Source organism: Nerophis ophidion, linkage group LG03, assembly GCF_033978795.1.
Source record: "Nerophis ophidion isolate RoL-2023_Sa linkage group LG03, RoL_Noph_v1.0, whole genome shotgun sequence".
NCBI lineage: Eukaryota > Metazoa > Chordata > Actinopteri > Syngnathiformes > Syngnathidae > Nerophis > Nerophis ophidion.
In genome coordinates, this window is record NC_084613.1 from 9266301 (window position 1) to 9285791 (window position 19491).

The 19491-nt window shown below is 39.5% G+C and overlaps 1 protein-coding gene across 4 annotated transcripts in view; it reads left to right on the top strand.

The window, feature by feature from the left end:
• LOC133549078 (serine/threonine-protein kinase WNK1-like) overlaps positions 1 to 19491 on the top strand; it is a 106796-nt gene that overhangs the window by 85779 nt on the left and 1526 nt on the right. For 3 of the 4 annotated variants that reach the window (XM_061894185.1, XM_061894188.1, XM_061894186.1), the window contains 8 exons: positions 384 to 1285; positions 3502 to 3576; positions 3655 to 3774; positions 3853 to 4162; positions 5990 to 6149; positions 6224 to 6417; positions 6483 to 6644; positions 14581 to 14792. In XM_061894185.1, the coding sequence (XP_061750169.1) occupies positions 384 to 1285; positions 3502 to 3576; positions 3655 to 3774; positions 3853 to 4162; positions 5990 to 6149; positions 6224 to 6417; positions 6483 to 6644; positions 14581 to 14792 (2135 nt within the window). The remainder of the gene's footprint in view (positions 1 to 383; positions 1286 to 3501; positions 3577 to 3654; positions 3775 to 3852; positions 4163 to 5989; positions 6150 to 6223; positions 6418 to 6482; positions 6645 to 14580; positions 14793 to 19491) is intronic. The other variant, XM_061894187.1, reaches the window with a different exon arrangement.

Genomic DNA, 19491 nt, shown 5'->3' on the forward strand with positions numbered 1-19491 from the left:
CTGCTTACTTTCTCTTTTAACGAGTTTTACCTACTTTTGTGTAAAATGTCATAAGCACGTATTCTTCTGTTGTTTGGATACTTTACATTAACTTTGGGTGATACCACAAATTCTGGTCTCAATCCAATATTTAGTAGTTACAGGATCATGCATTGGTCACATTCAAAGTTTTCATGTGTTCAGGGCCTATTTCCTGACTTCATAAACAATATGACAAATGATTTTGAGAAAATCAAAATATCGTAGTAGTGACTGGATAGGTTACATGTACTGCAGCAAGGGCGTATCTTTATCAATATGCCAAAGTGAATTCCCACTTTTTGCCAGATTTGAATTGAAGCTAATAGTTATCTCACATTTTAACAAAGTAATACTCATTCTAGGAGCCTCGATGACATTGGGCCTTTCTCTGTCCGCTCCACCTGGGATCCTGCAGCAAGCTTTTAACAAAATGAGGTCGGATCACGCCGAACAAGGCAGTGCCAAAATTGATCCTACGAGTGCCGATCAAGACACCGGCACGGTCTCGTCCAATGAGGCCGGACCTGTTCCAAACACACAGAGTGCTGTGGCCCCTCCTGAAGCGGTGCCCTCCACCACTAGTTCTAATTTCCCAGCTGTCATCTCCACTGCGCCTCAGCCACCTCCCGCTAACGGGAGGCTTTCTCCCCCACCAGCTGTGTCATCTCAGTCCCAAACCCCAGCTCCTGTCAGCAGTGATCCCACTCCACCGAGGCATTCTTCCCACGAAACCACCCTGTCACAGATCGCCTCCCCTGCTGCTCTCCCCGCCTCCTCCACCTCCGTCCCCATAGCACCCGCACCACAGTTGAGCGGGACTCCGGGCTCGGCCCCGGTTTCCGAGCCCCAAACCTTTAGCGCTGCTACATCTTCTCAATCCATGACTTCATCCACCCACGCATCCCAGCACACAACCCCACAGGGTCAGAACCAAGCCCAGTCAGGAGAGGCGGAAGGATCGGATTTTCAGACCAAAACTGCAGGCAGAGATGACATCCAAGCCCTTGACAAGAAGCTCCGATCACTCTTTAAAGACCAGAGCGGAGCGTCCTCTGCGTCAATGGATCCTGGCCAGAACACTGGGACCTCCTCGCCTCCCACTGGGACTTCTTCTCCTCCACCTGGACTTGCTCTGGTCCCTCCCTCCAACCTCCCGCTCACATCCGGGGTGCAGGGTGTCACGCCACTGTCTACGACCACGCCAGGACAGGGGTTAACACCCGCAGGCCACGCTCAAACCCCTCCAACCAAGCCGAGGGCACAGGTTTGTGAAGAAAAAGTCTCGACAATAATCCATCAAGTCACTTACCGTATTTTCCGGACTTTGTAAGGCTAGCTACTCAGTGGCCTAGTGGTTAGAGTGTCCACCCTGAGATGGGTAGGTCGTGAGTCATACCAAAGACTATAAAAATGTGACCCATTACCTCCCTGCTTGGCACACAGCATTAAGGGTTGGAATTGGGGGTTAAATCACCAAAAATGACTCCCGAGCGCGGCACCACTGCTGCCGACCGCTCCCCTCGCCTCCCAGGGGGTGATCAAGGACAAATTTCACCACACGTTGTGTGTGTGACAGTCATTGGTACTTTAACTCAAAACACTTTTTTCCCCTGAAAACTCGACAGTGCGTCTTATAAACCGGCGCGCCTAATGTGGGGAATAATTCTGGTTTTTGCTTACCGACCTCGAAGCAATTTTTTTTTGGTATACGGTGTAATGAGAAGTGTGACTGGCAGATGGCAGTTAAACATGATAGGTGTAGACTGCACTATGATGGCAATAAGACTCAAGTAAACAACACCAACGTTTTAAATGTTCCATTGAAAATATAGAACATTACACACGACGCTGAAAAGTTTCGCACAATTATGCAAAAGCAACTTTTCTTACCTTCTGGTACTTGCTGATCTGTATTTGGGATCTGCATAAGTCCTGAAAAATGATGTGTCCGCCTTTGTAGTCAATAAGCTTCTTTTTCTCTATCTTTTTGTTATGGGACATTTATCCTCCGCTGTTGCCATTTCTAATATAAAGGAGTGTAGAGTTCTTACTAGAGATGTCCGATAGTGGCTTTTTTGCCGATATTCCGATGTTGCCCAACTTGTAATTACCGATTCCGATATCAACCGATATATACAGTTGTGGAATGAACACATTATTATGCCTCGTTTTGTCGTGATGCCCCGCTGGATGCATTAAACAATGTAACATGTTTTTCCAAAATGAATCAACTCAAGTTATGGAAAAAAATGCCAACATTGCACTGCCTTATTTATTATTGAAGTCACAAAGTGCATAATTTTTTTTAACGTGCCTCAAAACAGCAGCTTGGAATTTGGGACACTCTCTCCCTGAGATAATCCTAAGGCCCACTACAACTATGGGAAATACTATACTTACTTTGGCTTTCACTAATTCTAAGAAAGTGCGGGGTTGTGGTTGAAGGGGTCGGGGGGTGTATATTGGAGCATCCCGGAAGAGTTAGTGCTGCAAGGCGTTCTGGGTATTTGTTCTGTTGTGTTACGGTGTGGATGTTCTCCCGAAATGTGTTTGTCATTCTTGTTTGGTGTGGCTTCACAGTGTGGCGCATATTTGTGACAGTGTTTAAGTTGTTTATACGGCCACCCTCAGTGTGACCTGTGTGGTTGTTGACCAAGTATGCCTTGTAATCACTTGTGTGAGTGAAAAGCCGTAGATATTATGTGACTGCCGCCCGATTGTAGCTGAGATAGGCGCCAGCGCCCCCCGCAACCCCGAAAGGGAATAAGCGGTAGAAAATGGATGGATTGATTATGTGACTGGGCCGAAAACCGATAATTTTGAAACCGATAAGTTCCGATATCACCTTTTAAAGCATTTATCGGCCGATATTATCGGAAATCCCTAGTTCTTACTTATATTTATCAGTGCCATGAAAGCACTAAAACATACCGGTGTGGTGAGTTTACATTATTTACCCAAGGAGCTTCAGTTATTAGAGAGTTCCGGTCGGATGCTTTTTCCACGAGACAGACACCTTGTTGTTTCCGGATGAGGAGATGCTGCTCCGTTATTGATTGAAGTCAAGTCTGAATGTTATTAAAACAGTTAGCTCCATTTTGTCCTTGCACGCTACACCGCTACAACAAATATTAAAGAGCGAAGACGCTGTCGAAGGTGAGCCACGGCGAAATTTCGGTAGCCACTTTCAGAAAGCGCCTTGAAGATGGTCTGCAAAACATCATCCATGCAACATTTTGACCAAATAACCTACATGTTATGTAGGCCACAAGGACTTCTTTTATATATATAAAAAAATATATAGATATATGACTCCTTTAATGCGCCCTATAATTGGGTGCGCCTTATATATGAAAAAAGATTTGAAAATAGACTATTCATCGGCAGTGCGCCCTATGGTCCGGAAAATACAGTACATGCTTGTGTTACTATAATAATAAGTGATGGATATAGATAGAACACCTTTTTATGTATTTTTAGACTTTACCTACTGGTTTTGACCAAGCTGCTACTGTGCCCTCTGACACTTTACCCCCATTCCCTGGACCAAACCAGGTGAGCTCTTCCATCCTAAGTAATACTTTTAGATGAGTTAATTTGTGACATGTTACCCTCCCATGTTTGTCTCCACAGTCTCAGCAACCTCTGGGCAATTTAAATGCCCCGTTGAGGAGTGCTCTGAGCCCGGAGACGGTTCTGACTGGCAACAAAGTCCAGCCTCCAGCTGCCGGTTTCACTCTCGGCCGTTTCCAAGTAGGTTCAGTGTTCGAAGATGAGATTATTTCCAATATTAAAACAGCTCATTAGAATTCCACGGTCTCTCCTCTGCAGGTGTCCGTTGCTACCGAGGGGGCGTCCAGCGGCGTTCCAGATCCGGCCAACATTGCCTCCTCTTCCTCCATCACGCCCTCTTCTACCTCCTCCTCCTCCTCTTCTCGCTCCTCTTCCTCCTCCCCGTCAAGCCCCGAAAGCACCATCCACCGCCTGTCCACTCTGCCCGCCAAGCTGTGCGAAACAGACAACAGGAACGCAGCCGGTCAGCCACCCACCATAGCGATAGGTCGCTTCCAGGTGTCCACCAGCGCCAATGCTACGCCAAGACAAGCGCCCGCCTCCAAAGTGGGACGCTTTTCAGTCACAGGTGTGTAAAAGGTTCACTGGGCCCGAGTTTATAAGTGCTTCTACAAACCCTGTTTCCATGTGAGTTGGGAAATTGTGTTAGATGTAAATATAAACAGAATACAATGATTTGCAAATCCTTTTCAACCCATATTCAGTTGAATGCACCACAAAGACAAGATATTTGATGTTCAAACTCATAAACTTTATTTTTTTTTTTGCAAATAATAATTAACTTCGAATTTCATGGCTGTAACACGTGCCAAAGTAGTTGGGAAAAGGCATGTTACCCACTGTGTTACATCACCTTTTCTTTTAACAACCCTTAATAAACGTTTGGGAACTGAGGAAATTAATTGTTGAAGCTTTGAAAGTGGAATTCTTTCCCATTCTTGTTTTAAGTAGAGCTGTCGTATTTTATACTTCATAATGCGCCACACATTTTCGATGGGAGACAGGTCTGGACTGCAGGCAGGCCTGGAAAGTACCCGCACTCTTTTTTTACGAAGCCACGCTGTTGTAACACGTGCTGAATGTGGCTTGGCATCGTCTTGCTGAAATAAGCAGGGGCGTCCATGAAAAAGACAGCGCTTAGATGGCAGCGTATGTTGTTCCAAAACCTGTATGTACATTTCAGCATTAATGGTGCCTTCACAGATGTGTAAGTTACCCATGCCTTGGGCATTAATGCAACCCCATACCATCACAGATGCTGGCTTTTGAAATTGGCGTCGATAACAGTCTGGATGGTTCGCTTCCCCTTTGGTCCGGATGACACGATGTCGAATATTTCCAAAAACAATTTGAAATGTGGACTCGTCAGACCAAAGAACACTTTTCCACTTTGCATCAGTCCATCTTGGATGATCTCGGGCCCAGAGAAGCCAGCAGCGTTTCTGGATGTTGTTGATAAATGGTTTTCGCTTTGCATAGTGGAGTTTTAACTTGCGCTTACAGATGTAGCGACGAACTGTATTTAGTGACAGTGGTTTTCAGAAGTGTTCCTGAGCCCATGTGGTGATATCCTTTTAGAGATTGATGTCGGTTTTTGATACAGTGCCGTCTGAGGGATCGAAGGTCACGGTCATTCAATGTTGGTTTCCGGCCATGCCGCTTACGTGGAGTGATTTTTCCAGATTCTCTGAACCTTTTGATGGTATTATGGATCGTAGATGTTGAAATCCCTAAATTTCTTGCAGTTGCGGTTTTGAGAAACGTTGTTCTTAAACTTTTTGAGTATTTGCTCACGCAGTTGTGGACAAAGGGGTGTACCTCGCCCCATCCTTTCTTGTGAAAGACTGAGCGTTTTTTGGGAAGCTGTTTTTATACCCAATCATGGCACCCACCTGTTCCCAATTGATGAAGTTATTCCTCATCCACGAATCCCTCAAATTGTTCTTCTTCAGTGTTCGAATCAAACAGTTGGGCGAATACGTCATCCAACATGTTAATGTTAAATTCTCTCGCTGCCGCTCCATTCCCGTGTTCTACTGTGTGACTGATCGCCTTGAGTTTCAACTCTGCGTCGTAAGCGTGTCTCTTAATAGGAGCCATTTTGGGGTCTTCACATAAACACACAGAAACGGCACGGCTCCCTCAGTCATATATCCCAGCATGCACCGCGCACTTCTTCTTCTACGGGGGAAAATGAAGTCGGTGGCTGCTTACCGTAGTTGTGAGACCTGTTGTGGCTCAATATGGGTCCATATATAAGGCGCACCGGATTATAAGGCGCACTGTCAAAGTTGAGGTTTTTGGGTACGCCTTATAGTGCAGAAAATACGTTATTTATTGAAGTAAATGCAGGTCTATTTAATAAATGATCCTGATGAACAATTCATTTCTTCAGTGACATCAACTGAAGGCTCAAGCCCCACACACGGTTCCAGTGTGCCAAACGGGCCCTCAGCCAGTGACCCTCACGACGCACACACCCCCTACAGCAGCGACAACGAAGACGAATCGATGGACGAAGCTCTGAAGAAACAAATCGGTCATCTCAAAGAAATGTAGGCGATCCCGACCGTCCCCATGTCTGTTTGGCGCTGAGCGTCACTCATTTATGACTCCTGCTTTTTTCTAGACACATGCTGGAGATTCAGGCTCTGCTGTCCCGTCAAAAAGAGGAAATTGAAGCGGCCTACACCCAGCACAGGAAAAAAGCTTCACCTTCTGCCCATTCTTTCGCCGTGGCTATGGCCGGGGGTCGACGTAGGCTTAAGAGCAAAAGCCACAAGTCTCCCCGCAGCAGTGGACAACCCAGCCCCGTCTGCTCCGGTAGGAAAAGAACACCTCGACTCCACATGAGCAGTCACCAATACACGATCTTCTCATGTCTTCAGGATGTCCCCCCTCAGCTCACAGTCCCACCGGTTCCAAGCATCCCCTGAAACAATGCACACCACCCACGGCAATAGTGGCCCCCCAGGCAGGAGTGGGGTCCCCTGTACAAACGCTCAGACCCTCTCCATCCTTGCCCAGTCTCAGCAGCGCTTGCTCCACAGGTAGGACACACCTCTCAACTACAGCCATGTTAAAGTACCAATGATTGTCTCACACACACACACACACACACACACACACACACACACACAGTAGGTGTGGCGACGTTATTCTCTGCATTTGACCCACCACCCTTGATCACCCTCTGGGAGGTGAGGGGAGCAGTGGGCAGCAGCGGGGGGCACGCCCGGGAATCATTTTTGCTGATTTAACCCCCAATTCCAACCCTTAATGCTGAGTGCCAAGCAGGGAGGTAATGGCTCCCATTTTTATAGGTTTTGGTATGACTAGGTTGGGGTTTAAACTCACAACCTACCCAATTTCAGGGCGGACACACTTAACCACTAGGTGAGTGAGTGTATTTTTTCCCTCTATAGTTGGAAATCATCTCAGTAAAAATACAACAATAAAGATTCAGTTTTTCCCTATAGTCGGAAATCATCTCCGTAAAAATATGACAATAAAAATTCAGTTTTTCTCGATAGTCGGAATTGATCTCTGTAAAAATATAACAATAGCAATTCAGTTTTTCTCTTTGGTCGGAAATCATTTCCGTAAAAGTATAACAAGTACAAGTACAAAAAGTATAAAAACAAGTTAACAAACATACTACGATCATGTAGAAAAGAATATTACAGTGAATTATTGGACAGGAACAAAAATAATATGAGAGCAACATGGGGCATTCTCAATAGCATTATTAAAAATGGCACTAAGAGGGATTACCCCCATTACTTCTTAGACAGAAATAAACATAATGACAACATAAAGGAAGTAGTTGAAAGCTTTAATAACTACTTTGTAAATATTGGACCAAAATTGGAAGAAAGGATTCCAGACCCAGTTTCAATTGAGGACTATTATGATACCATAGAGCGAAATCCCAACTCCATGTTCCTCAGTAATGTGACACAGGAGGAAATAGTTAAAATTGTGAAAAAATGTAAATCAAAGACTTCAACTGATTGTAATGGAATTGATATGGATACGATAAAAAAGGTGATTGATGAGATCTCAGGACCATTAATGTATATTAGTAACCTATCATTTCAAACAGGTACATTTCCAAACAAAATGAAAATAGCTAAAGTTGCACCAATTTATAAGACTGGTGATAAACATCTATTTACAAATTATAGACCTGTTTCTTTACTTCCACAATTTTCTAAAATCATTGAAAAACTGTTCAATAACAGATTAGAGAGTTTCATAATTAAATATAGAATACTCGAAGAGAACCAATATGGATACAGAGCTAATGTTTCAACTTCAATGGCTTTAATTGAAATCACAGAAGAAATTACCAATGCAATAGATAATAAAAAATGTGCGGCAGCAGTGTTTATGGATCTAACTAAAGCATTTGACACAATTAATCACAATATTTTAATAAAAAAACTGGAACGATATGGCATCAGAGGGTTAGTCTTAAATTGGATAAGAAGTTATCTAACGAACAGGAAACAATACGTGAAGCTAGGCGAACATACTTCTACAATGCTAAATATTTCCTGTGGTGTACCTCAGGGATCAATACTGGGACCTAAATTATTCAATCTCTATATAAATGACATTTGTAAAGTTACAAGAGATTTAAAGTTAGTATTATTTGCGGATGATACAACAGCCTTTTGTTCAGGAGAGAACACACAGTGGATAATACAAATAATAACAGAAGAAATGAACAAATTAAAAAAATGGTTTGACAAAAACAGACTATCATTGAATCTCAGTAAAACTAAAATAATGCTATTTGGTAACAGTAGAAAAGAAAGTCAAACACAAATACAAATAGACGGAATAGAAATTGAAAGAGTAAATGAAACCAAATTTCTAGGTATAATGATTGATGATAAATTGAACTGGAAATCTCATGTAAAAAATATACAACATAAAGTTGCAAGAAATACATCAATAATGAATAAAGCCAAATATTTTCTAGACCAAAAATCACTTTATATTCTCTACTGCTCACTAGTGTTACCATATCTGAGTTACTGTGTAGAAATATGGGGAAATAATTACAAAAGTACACTTCATTCACTAACAGTGTTACAAAAAAGATCAGTTAGAATAATACATAATGTTGGATATAGAGAACATACAAACCCTTTATTTATTGAATCAAAGATACTGAAATTCCACGACATAGTGGAATTGCAAACAGCTAAGATTATACACAAAGCAAACTATAACCTGCTTCCCAAGAATATACAACAATTCTTCTCAACAAAAGAAGAGAAATATAATCTTAGAGAAAAATGTAATTTAAAACATTTGTACGCACGTACAACACTTAAAACCTTCAGTATATCAGTATGTGGAATTAAATTATGGAATGGATTAAGCAAAGCAATCAAACAATGTACTAATATGATCCATTTCAAGAAACTCTTCAAACTGGAAGTGTTAACAAAGTACAAAAATGAAGAACCATGATAAACATTCTGATTTTACTCACACATTCATTTTCAAAGTAATCTGATTTATCTCATCGTATGGATTAAAATTTAAGCAATTATTTATTTATTTATTTGTATTGTGATTACTTATTACTTATGGAGTATACATTGTGAATACATTGAGAACAGGAAGTGAACAAAAGTTTTAGCAACTGTTATGTAAAGAAAAGGGGTAGGATTAAATAAGCTCTGCTTCTTCCTCCTCCTTTTCGAACATGTTGGAAAGAGAAACTGGAAATTGTGATGTATCATGTTGTATGCTTGCATGTTCGAAATAAACTCAAACTCAACTCAAACTCAACAATAGCAATTCAGTTTTTTTCTAGTCGGAAATCATATCCCTAAAAATACAACAATGAAAATTCAGTTTTTCTCTGTAGTCAGAAATCATCTCCATAAAAATAAAACTATAAAAATGTAGTTTTTCTTTATAGTCAGAAATCATCTCCGTAGAAATATAACAATACAAATTCTGGTTTTCCTCTATAGTCGGAAATCATCTCCGTAAAAATATAACAATAAAAATTGAGTTTTTCTCGATAGTCGGAAATAATTTTCTTAAAAATAAAACAATAAAAATTCTGTTTTTCTCTCTAGTCGGAAATCATCTCCGTAAAAATATAACTATAGGAATTCAGTTTTTTTCTATTGTCGGAAATATTCTCCGTAAAAATATTACAATAAAAAATCAGTTTTTCTCTTTAGTCGGAAATCACATCCATAAAAATACAACAATAAAAATTCAGTTTTTCTCTGTAGTCGGAAATCATCTCCATAAAAATAAAACTATAAAAAATAAATTTTTCTATATAGTCAGAAATCATCTCCGGAGAAATATAACAATACAAATTCGGGTTTTTCTCGATAGTCGGAAATCATTTTCGTAAAAATAAAACAATAACAATTCTGTTTTTCTCTATAGTCAGAAATCATCTCCGTAAAAATATAACTATAGGAATTCAGTTTTTTTCTATTGTCGGAAATATTCTCCGTAAAAATATTACAATAAAAATTCAGTTTTTCTCTATAGTCGGAAATCATCTTCGTAAAAATACAACAATAAAAATTCAGTTTTTCTCTGTAGTCAGAAATCATCTCCATAAAAATAAAACTATAAAAATTTAATTTTTCTTTATAGTCAGAAATCATCTCCGTAGAAATATAACAATACAAATTCTGGTTTTCCTCTATAGTCGGAAATCATCTCCGTAAAAATATAACAATAAAAATTTAGTTTTTCTCGATAGTCGGAAATCATTTTCGTATTAATAAAAGAATAAAAATTCAGTTTTTCTCTATAGTCGGAAATCATCTCCGTAAAAATATAACAATAAAAATTTAGTTTTTGCCTGTTGTCGAAATCATCTCCGTAAAAATATAACAATAACAATTCAGTTTTTCTCTATAGTTGGAAATCATCTTCGTAAAAATACAACAATAAAAATTCCGTTTTTCTCTGTAGTCGGAAATCATCTCCATAAAAATAAAACTATAAAAATTAAATTTTTCTATATAGTCAGAAATCATCTCCGTAGAAATATAACAATACAAATTCGGGTTTTCCTCTATAGTCGGAAATCATCTCCATAAAAATATAACAATAAAAATTGAGTTTTTCTCGATAGTCGGAAATCATTTTCGTAAAAATAAAACAATAACAATTCTGTTTTTCTCTATTGTCGGAAATCATTTCCGTAAAAATATAATAAAAATTTAGTTTTTCTCGATAGTCGGAAATCATTTTCGTATTAATAAAACAATAAAAATTCAGTTTTTCTCTATAGTCGGAAATCATCTCCGTAAAAATATAACAATAAAAATTTAGTTTTTGCCTGTTGTCGAAATCATCTCCGTAAAAATATAACAATAAAAATTCAGTTTTTCTCTATAGTCGGAAATCATCTTCGTAAAAATACAACAATAAAAATTCCGTTTTTCTCTGTAGTCGGAAATCATCTCCATAAAAATAAAACTATAAAAATTAAATTTTTCTATATAGTCAGAAATCATCTTCGTAGAAATATAACAATACAAATTCGGGTTTTCCTCTATAGTCGGAAATCATCTCCATAAAAATATAACAATAAAAATTTTGTTTTTCTCGATAGTCGGAAATCATTTTCGTAAAAATAAAACAATAACAATTCTGTTTTTCTCTATAGTCGGAAATCATCTCCGTAAAAATATAACTAAAGCAATTCAGTTTTTCTTTTTAGTCGGAAATCATTTCCGTAAAATTATAACAATAGCAATTCAGTTTTGTTCTATAGTCGGAATTGATCTCCATAAAAATATAACATTAAAAATGAAGTTTTTCTTTATAGTCGGAAATCTTCTCCGTAAAAATGTAACAATAGCAATTAAGTTTTTTTCTATAGTCGGAAATTATCACCGTAAAAATATATCAATAAAAAAATCAGTTTTTCCCTAAATCATCTCCTTAAAAATATTACAATAAAAATTCAATTTATTTCTTTAGTCGGAAATCATATCCATAAAAATACAACAATAAAAATTCAGTTTTTCTCTGTAGTCGGAAATCATCTCCATCAAAATAAAACAATAAAAATTTTGTTTTTCTCTATAGTTGGAAATCATCTCCGTAAAATTCTAACAATACAAATTAATGTGGACCCCGACTTAAACAAGTTGAAAAACTTATTCGGGTGTTACGATTTAGTGGTCAATTGTACGGAATATTTACTGAACTTTGCAATCTACTAATAAAAGTTTCAATCAATCAATCAAAATGTTTTTTTTATAGTCGGATATCTTCTCCGTTAAAATATAAAAATACAGTTTTTCTCTATAGTTGGAAATCATCTCCGTAAAAATATAACAATAAAAATTCAGTTTTTCCTTATAGTCTGATATCATCTCCGTAAAAATATATAAATAAAAATTCAGGTTTTCTCTATAGTCGGAAATCATCTTAGTTAAAATATAACAATAAAAAATATGTTTTTCTCTATAGTCAGATATCATCTCCATAAAAATATAAAAGTAAAAATTAAGGTTTTTTTCTATAATCTGATATCTCCGTAAAAATATAAAAATACAGTTTTTCACTTTAGTCGTAAATAATCTCTGTAAAAATATAACAATAAAAAAATCAGTTTTTCTCTATAGTCGGAAATAATCTTAGTAAAAATATAAAAATAAAAATTCAGGGTTTTTCTGTAGTCGGAAATCATATCCATAGGAATATATCAATAAAAATTCAGTTTTTCTCTATATTTAGAAAACATATCCGTAAAAATATAACAATAAAAATTCAGTTTGTCTTCGTTTTTTCCAACCTACAATGTGTGTTCAAATATAGATTAGTCTCTTTGCCAGACCTGCCAACAAAAATACGGTTTTCCATTAAAAACGATAGCGAAGAAACTCCACGGGAAACATCAATAATGATTGGTTGGTTTACGTATAAGATCATCCATGACTGTTTTTTGTTTACTATGATGAGTCACCATTGGTTAAGATTAGGGCAAAACATTAGGGACAGGCCAATCAGAGGCAAGATAGGGCGGGTCATGGAACCAGGAAGTGAAATCACAACATGATATCCCAAATGATGACGAGAGAGTCAGAGAAGAGAAGAGTAATACAACATTCAAGCGGGCGATTTATTTATTAAAACAACTGGTGGAAGATGGCAGAGGGATTCTTTTCCTTAGATGTTTCTTTTAGCCATGTAAACCACGTCCAGGGAACCCACCATGTGTCTACTTGGACGAATGTATGTGTCTGGATTAAACATTCTTTTGACTTGTTTATACCATGTAAGCACAAATCAAAACTAAGAGGTGGAATACACATTTAAGAACACATGGTTGTGGCAGACATGTTTGCTAAAGTATAGGCTGTCTAAATGCTACATTTCATTTTCATTGCTGTTTCACAACAAGTCAGTAGCTGACATTCTGTTCACTATTTCTACTGTTTTGACATTGAATAGTTGAATCATTTTGAAACATAAAGAAGATATTTGTTATTTCATGCTGTAAATCACAAATGGCTACTAGAAGTTACGTAATAGAATAACTTGTTTGTTTGTACTATTTATGATTTTTGCATTTGGAGCAGTTAGAAGTGGAGAGGGAGTCAAAGAGACAGTAATTGGCTATAAATTCCAAGGCAGAATCCACTATAACAGAACCAAAAATGAAAATGCATGCTGCTCAGAAATTGGCCAGGAAGGCTCATGTCACAGCCATCAAAGGAAAAACGCCAAAGTAATGTGTAAATAATGTCTATAAATAAATGAACCATCTGTGGCTGTGTACACTAGAAAGGTTGTAAATACTGTATAGAATAGGCTAACCCATGTGGTTCCTGTGGATGTGAACACAAGTTGTAATTACTGTTGTGACTAAAAAACATAGTGACTGAAACAAAGTAATGTGTAAATAATATCAATAAATAGATGAAACATCTGTGGCTGTGAAGTGAACACTAGTAAGGTTGTAAATAAATGTGTAGACTAGGCTAACCCATGTGGTTCCTGTGGATGTGAACACAAGTTGTAATTACTGTAGTGACCAAATAACATAGTGACTGAAACAAAGTAATGTGTAAATAATGTCAATAAGTAGATGAACCATCTGTGGCTGTGAAGTGAACACTAGAAAGGTTGTAAATACTGTATAGAGTAGGCTAACCCATGTGGTTCCTGTGGATGTGAACACAAGTTGTAGATACTGTAGTGACTAAATAACATAGTGACTGAAACAAAGTAATGTGTAAATAATATCAATAAATACATGAAACATCTGTGGCTGTGAAGTGCACACTAGTAAGGTTGTAAATAAATGTGTAGACTAGGCTAACCCATGTGGTTCCTGTGGATGTGAACACAAGTTGTAATTACTGTAGTGACCAAATAACATAGTGACTGAAACAAAGTAATGTGTAAATAATGTCAATAAGTTTATGAACCATCTATGGCTGTGAAGTGAACACTAGCAAGGTCACAAATACTGTATAGAGTAGGCTAACCCAGGTTGTTCCTGTGGATGTGAACACAAGTTGTAATTACTGTCATGACCAAATAACATGGTGACTGATACAGACAAAGTAATGTGTAAATAATATCAATAAGTAGATTAACCATCTGTGGCTGTGAAGTAAACACTAGTAAGGTTGCAAATACTGTGTATAGAGTAGGCTAACCCATTTTGTTCCTGTGGATGTGAACACAAGTATTAAATACTGTAGTGACTGAAACAGACCTAGTGATTCATTTGGATGAATGGGCTAATCATTCTAATCATTTTTCAATTCTTTAAACACTAAAACATCTTTAAGTGCTGCTCTTTTTTTGGTGCAATTTTTTGCATGTTCAAGTGCTGAAAAAGCAGGTTGCCGCCCTCATCCTTCCACCAGGCCCCCCCCCCCACACTCTTGTCTTGAAATCACATGCCTGCAACCAGCACCCATTCACTGCTCTCCTCTCTCCTCTCTGTGCCCTCCCAAGTAGCGAGCGGGACCTCGTCCACAAACGGCTCGGGACCCTACCAGAACCACTCGGCGTCCCTGACTCAAGCCAGCGGACTCGCCTCCGCCGCCTCTCAGGCGCAGAAGTCCAAGGGCATGTTTACCGACGACCTGCACCAGCAGCTGGACAAATTTGCCAAAGACGCCAAGAGGGGCCCCAAAACGGGGGCACAATCCGCTCTGGGACATGATGTAAGCTTGGTTACCTTTTTGAAAGATGTCTAACACCGTCACGGTACACATTGGGAAGCATCGACTTTCATGTTAAACACCTTTCGATGCCGCCGTGTGGCGGTGGTTACAGAGCCTCCGTGGTGACAAATAAAGTATGTTTCTTACAAGTAGCGTTATCACTGGAGGAATATCTGAACATGCTCCATTACACACTCACCGGCGTCACAATGTAAACAAACGCCATGGGTGGAGCTACACCTGACATCCACTGTAATGATACCAAGTACAAGAGCGTATCCGCCAAGGTTTCTCATTGGCATGTTGAGTTTTTCCTTGCCCTGATGTGGGATCTGAGCCCAGGATGTCGTCGTGGCTACTGCAGCCCTTTGAGACACTCGTGATTTAGGGCTATCTAAGTAAACATTGATTGATATAATGTTTATTAAGTCAGTAAATACGTCCCTGGACACCCAAGGACTTTGAATATGACCAATGTATGATCCCGGAACTACTTGGTATCGCATCGATACCTAAATGTGTGGTATCATCCCAAAACTAATGTGTGGTATTAAAGAAGAGAAGAATAAGTTATTATTACATTTCGACAAAAGTGTAGATAGAACATGTTGAAACATGGGGGCGGCATAGCTCGGTTGGTAGAGCGGCCGTGCCAGCAACTTGAGGGTTGCAGGTTCGATTCCCGCTTCCGCCATCCTAGTCACTGCCGTTGTGTCCTTGGGCAAGACACTTTACCCACCTGCTCCCAGTGCCACCCACACTGGTTTAAATGTAACTTAGATATTGGGTTTCATTATGTAAAGCGCTTTGAGTCACTAGAGAAAAGCGCTATATAAATATAATTCACTTCACTTCACTTGAAACTGAAAATTAACAGTAAATGAGCAAGTAGATTAATAATCCATTTTTTACAGTGTACAAAATAATAGATATATGTTACTGCAGACTAATTAGGAGCCTTTGTTTGTTTACTTCCTACTAAAAGACAAGTTGTCTAGTATGTTCAACATTTTATTTAAGGACTAAAGGCCTACTGAAAGCCACTACTACCGACCACGCAGTCTGACAGTTTTAATATCAATGATGAAATAATAATATTGCAACACATGACAATACGGCCGCTTGAGTTTACTAAATTGAAATTTTAATTTTTGCGCCGAAATATCCTGCTGAAACGTCTCGGTTTGATGACGCGTGCGCGTGACGTCACGGATTGTAGAGGACATTTTGTTCCAGCATTGTTCCCAGACATAAGCCTGTTTTCATCGCGAAATTCCACAGTATTCTGGACATCTTGTGTTGCTGAATTTTTGCAATTTGTTCAATGAACAATGGAGACATCAAAGAAGAAAGCTGTAGGTTGTAAGCGATGTATTGCGGCCGCCGTTAGCAACACAAACACAGCCGGTGTTTCATTGTTTACATTCCCGAAAGATGACGGTCAAGCAACAGAGATGTCAAGCAAACACGGTTGGATTGGACCACATACACAAAGTACAGTGTATTATGCAGCGATCATTTCGAAAGATCGTGTTTTTCGAAGAGGGTCCCTTGCGAAGGACAGAGAAGGGCATCGCCACCACCCGTCGAGTAGTGCTGAAGAAAGGTGCGGGGCCGACCTTCAGGTTGTACAGGACCCCAATTGGGGACATCCCTGCGCTGCTGATCCCCCTCCGCTTGGGATGGTTTCCTGCTGGCTCCGCTGTGAACGGGACTCTCGCTGCTGTGTTGGATCCAACATGGATTGAACTTTCACAGTATCATGTTAGACCTGCTCGACATCCATTGTGAAGTGAAGTGAAGTCAATTATATTTATATAGCGCTTTTCTCTAGTGACTCAAAGCGCTTTACATAGTGAAACCCAATATCTAAGTTACATTTTTAAACCAGTGTGGGTGGCACTGGGAGCCGATAGGTAAAGTGTCTTGCCCAAGGACACAACGGCAGTGACTAGGATGGCAGAAGCGGGAATCGAACCTGCAACCCTCAAGTTGCTGACACGGCCGCTCTACCAACCGAGCTATACCGGCCTATACTATATTGCTTTCGTCCTCTCCAAGGTTCTCATGGTCATCATTGTCACCGATGTCCCACTGGGTGTGAGTTTTCCTTGCCCTTATGTGGGCCTACCGAGGATGTCGTGGTGGTTTGTGTTGTGGTTTGTGCTGTGGTTTGTGCAGCCCTTTGAGACACTAGTGATTTAGGGCTATATAAGTAAACATTGATTGATTGATTGACCATATAATCTCACTAAAACACGAGTAACACAATAAGCAGATAAGGCATTTTCCAGAATTATCCTAGTAAATGTGTCTAATAACATCTGAATCGCTCCCACTGCCCTCGCCTTTTTAATTTTATTTTAATTTTATTTTTTTCTAGTCCGTCACTCTCACTTTCCTCATCCACGAATCTTTCATCCTCGCTCAAATTAATGCGGAAATCGTCGCTTTCTCGGTCCGAATCGCTCTGGCTGCTGGTGGCCATGATTGTAAACAATGTTCAGATGTGAGGAGCCCCACTACCCGTGACGTCACGCGCACATCGTCTGCTACTTCCGGTACAGGCAAGGCTTTTTTATTAGCGACCAAAAGTTGCAAACTTTATCGTCGATGTTCTCTACTAAATCCTTTCAGCAAAAATATGGCAATATCGCGAAATGATGAAGTATGACACATAGAATGGACCTGCTGTCCCCGTTTAAATAAGAAAATCTCATTTCAGTAGGCCTATAAATGAAAATTATAAAACTCTTTGTTCAAATAATGACATTTTTTATGGTCCCCTTTATGTAGAAAAGTATGGAAATACAGTGGGGCAAAGAAGTATTAAGTCGGCCAGCGACTGTGCAAGTTCTCCCACTTAAAATGATGACAGAGGTCTGTAATTTTCATCATAGGTACACTTCAACTGTGAGAGACAGAATGTGGGGAAAAAATCCAGGAATTCACATTTTAGGAATTTTAAAGAATTTATTTGTATTTTAAGGTGGAAAATAAGTATTTGGTCAACCATTCAAAGGAGGTTTTGGCTCAAAATCTCACGATACATGGCCCCATTCATTCTTTCCTTAACACGGATCAATCGTCCTGTCCCCTTAGCAGAAAAACAGCCCCAAAGCATGATGTCTCCACCCCCATGCTTCACAGTAGGTATGGTGTTCTTGGGATGCAACTCAGTATTCTTCTTCCTCCAAACACGACGAGTTGAGTTTATACCAAAAAAGTTCTATTTTGGTTTCATCTGACCACATGTCATCCTCCCAATCCTCTGCTGTATCCATTTTGGTGTGGGTTGTGGCAATCGATACAAGACACATCGTAGCAGGTTTGACTCGAGTTTATTATTTTAATAAACATCTCGTCTTGACAGTCGGTCGCCCCAATTTCTAGCTCGCCGGCTTTTTCTGTGGCTGCGTCTTCTGCGGGGGTTCATCTCGCTCAGGGTCGCTCCCGTGGTCGTTGTTGTCCGTTGTCTTCTCGCCTACTTCTGCCCCGGTTGCTCCTCCCTCGCCCTTTTTATGCTGCAGCCGAAGATGTAACGATTGAGCGCAGGTGTGTTGTGTACGCACCTGACGCTGATGGCTGCAGTGTCGCTCCTCCCGGCCGCCATCTTGATCAGGACAACCATTTTGCCCTGTCCCGCTGTCGGCTCCGCCTCTCCACAGTCATGTTTGGAGGAAGAAGAATACCGAGTTGCATCCCGAGAACACCATACCTACTGTGAAGCATGGGGGTGGGAACATCATGCTTTGGGGCTGTTTTTCTGCAAAGGTTGCTGTTTTTTACAATTTTCAAAAAAATTCCCGCTTTTCCCGAAATTCCCAGATTTTGGGGAAATTCCCATTAAAATCAATAGGACATTTTTCAAAGTTCCACAACTCCCACATTTTTTTTTTATCCAATTCAAACTGTTCAGCCCATTTCCGGAATCGTGGGTTTTCCCTTTGACAAATTCCAAAAATTTCCAGAATTCCAGGATTTCTGGGACAATTTCCCCATTCAAAATGAATTGGCCATTTTTCCAACCTTCCACCATTTCCACATTTTTCAAGCTATTCAAACCATTCCACCTTTAACATATTCCACTATCCTGAAAATGTATACTACCTTTTTTCCAAGATCAAAATAAATCCAGGATTTTCCAGAATTCCCGTTTTTCCCAAGCCTTATTTCCACTCTTTTTTTCTGGAAACTACTCCTTCCATGCATTTCAACTGTTCCACCGTCAAAACATTCCTCTTAATCAGGACAAAAAAACAAAGTTATTTTGTGAACTGGAAAAATTCCAGATTTTCCCGAAATTCTATAATACCAAAATGGATACATGGATGATACAGCAGAGGATTGGGAGAATGTCATGTGGTCAGATGAAACCAAAATAGAACTTTTTGGTATAAACTCAACTCGTCGTGTTTGGAGGAAGAAGAATACCGAGTTGCATCCCGAGAACACCATACCTACTGTGAAGCATGGGGGTGGAGACATCATGCTTTGGGGCTGTTTTTCTGCAAAGAGGATAGTAAGACTGATCCGTGTTAAGGAAAGAATGAACGGGGCCATGTATCGTGAGATTTGGAGCCGAAACCTCCTTCGAATGGTTGACCAAATACTAATTTTCCACCATCATTTACAAATAAATTCTTTACACAGTTGAAGTGTACCTAAGATGAAAATTACAGACCTCGGTCATCATTTT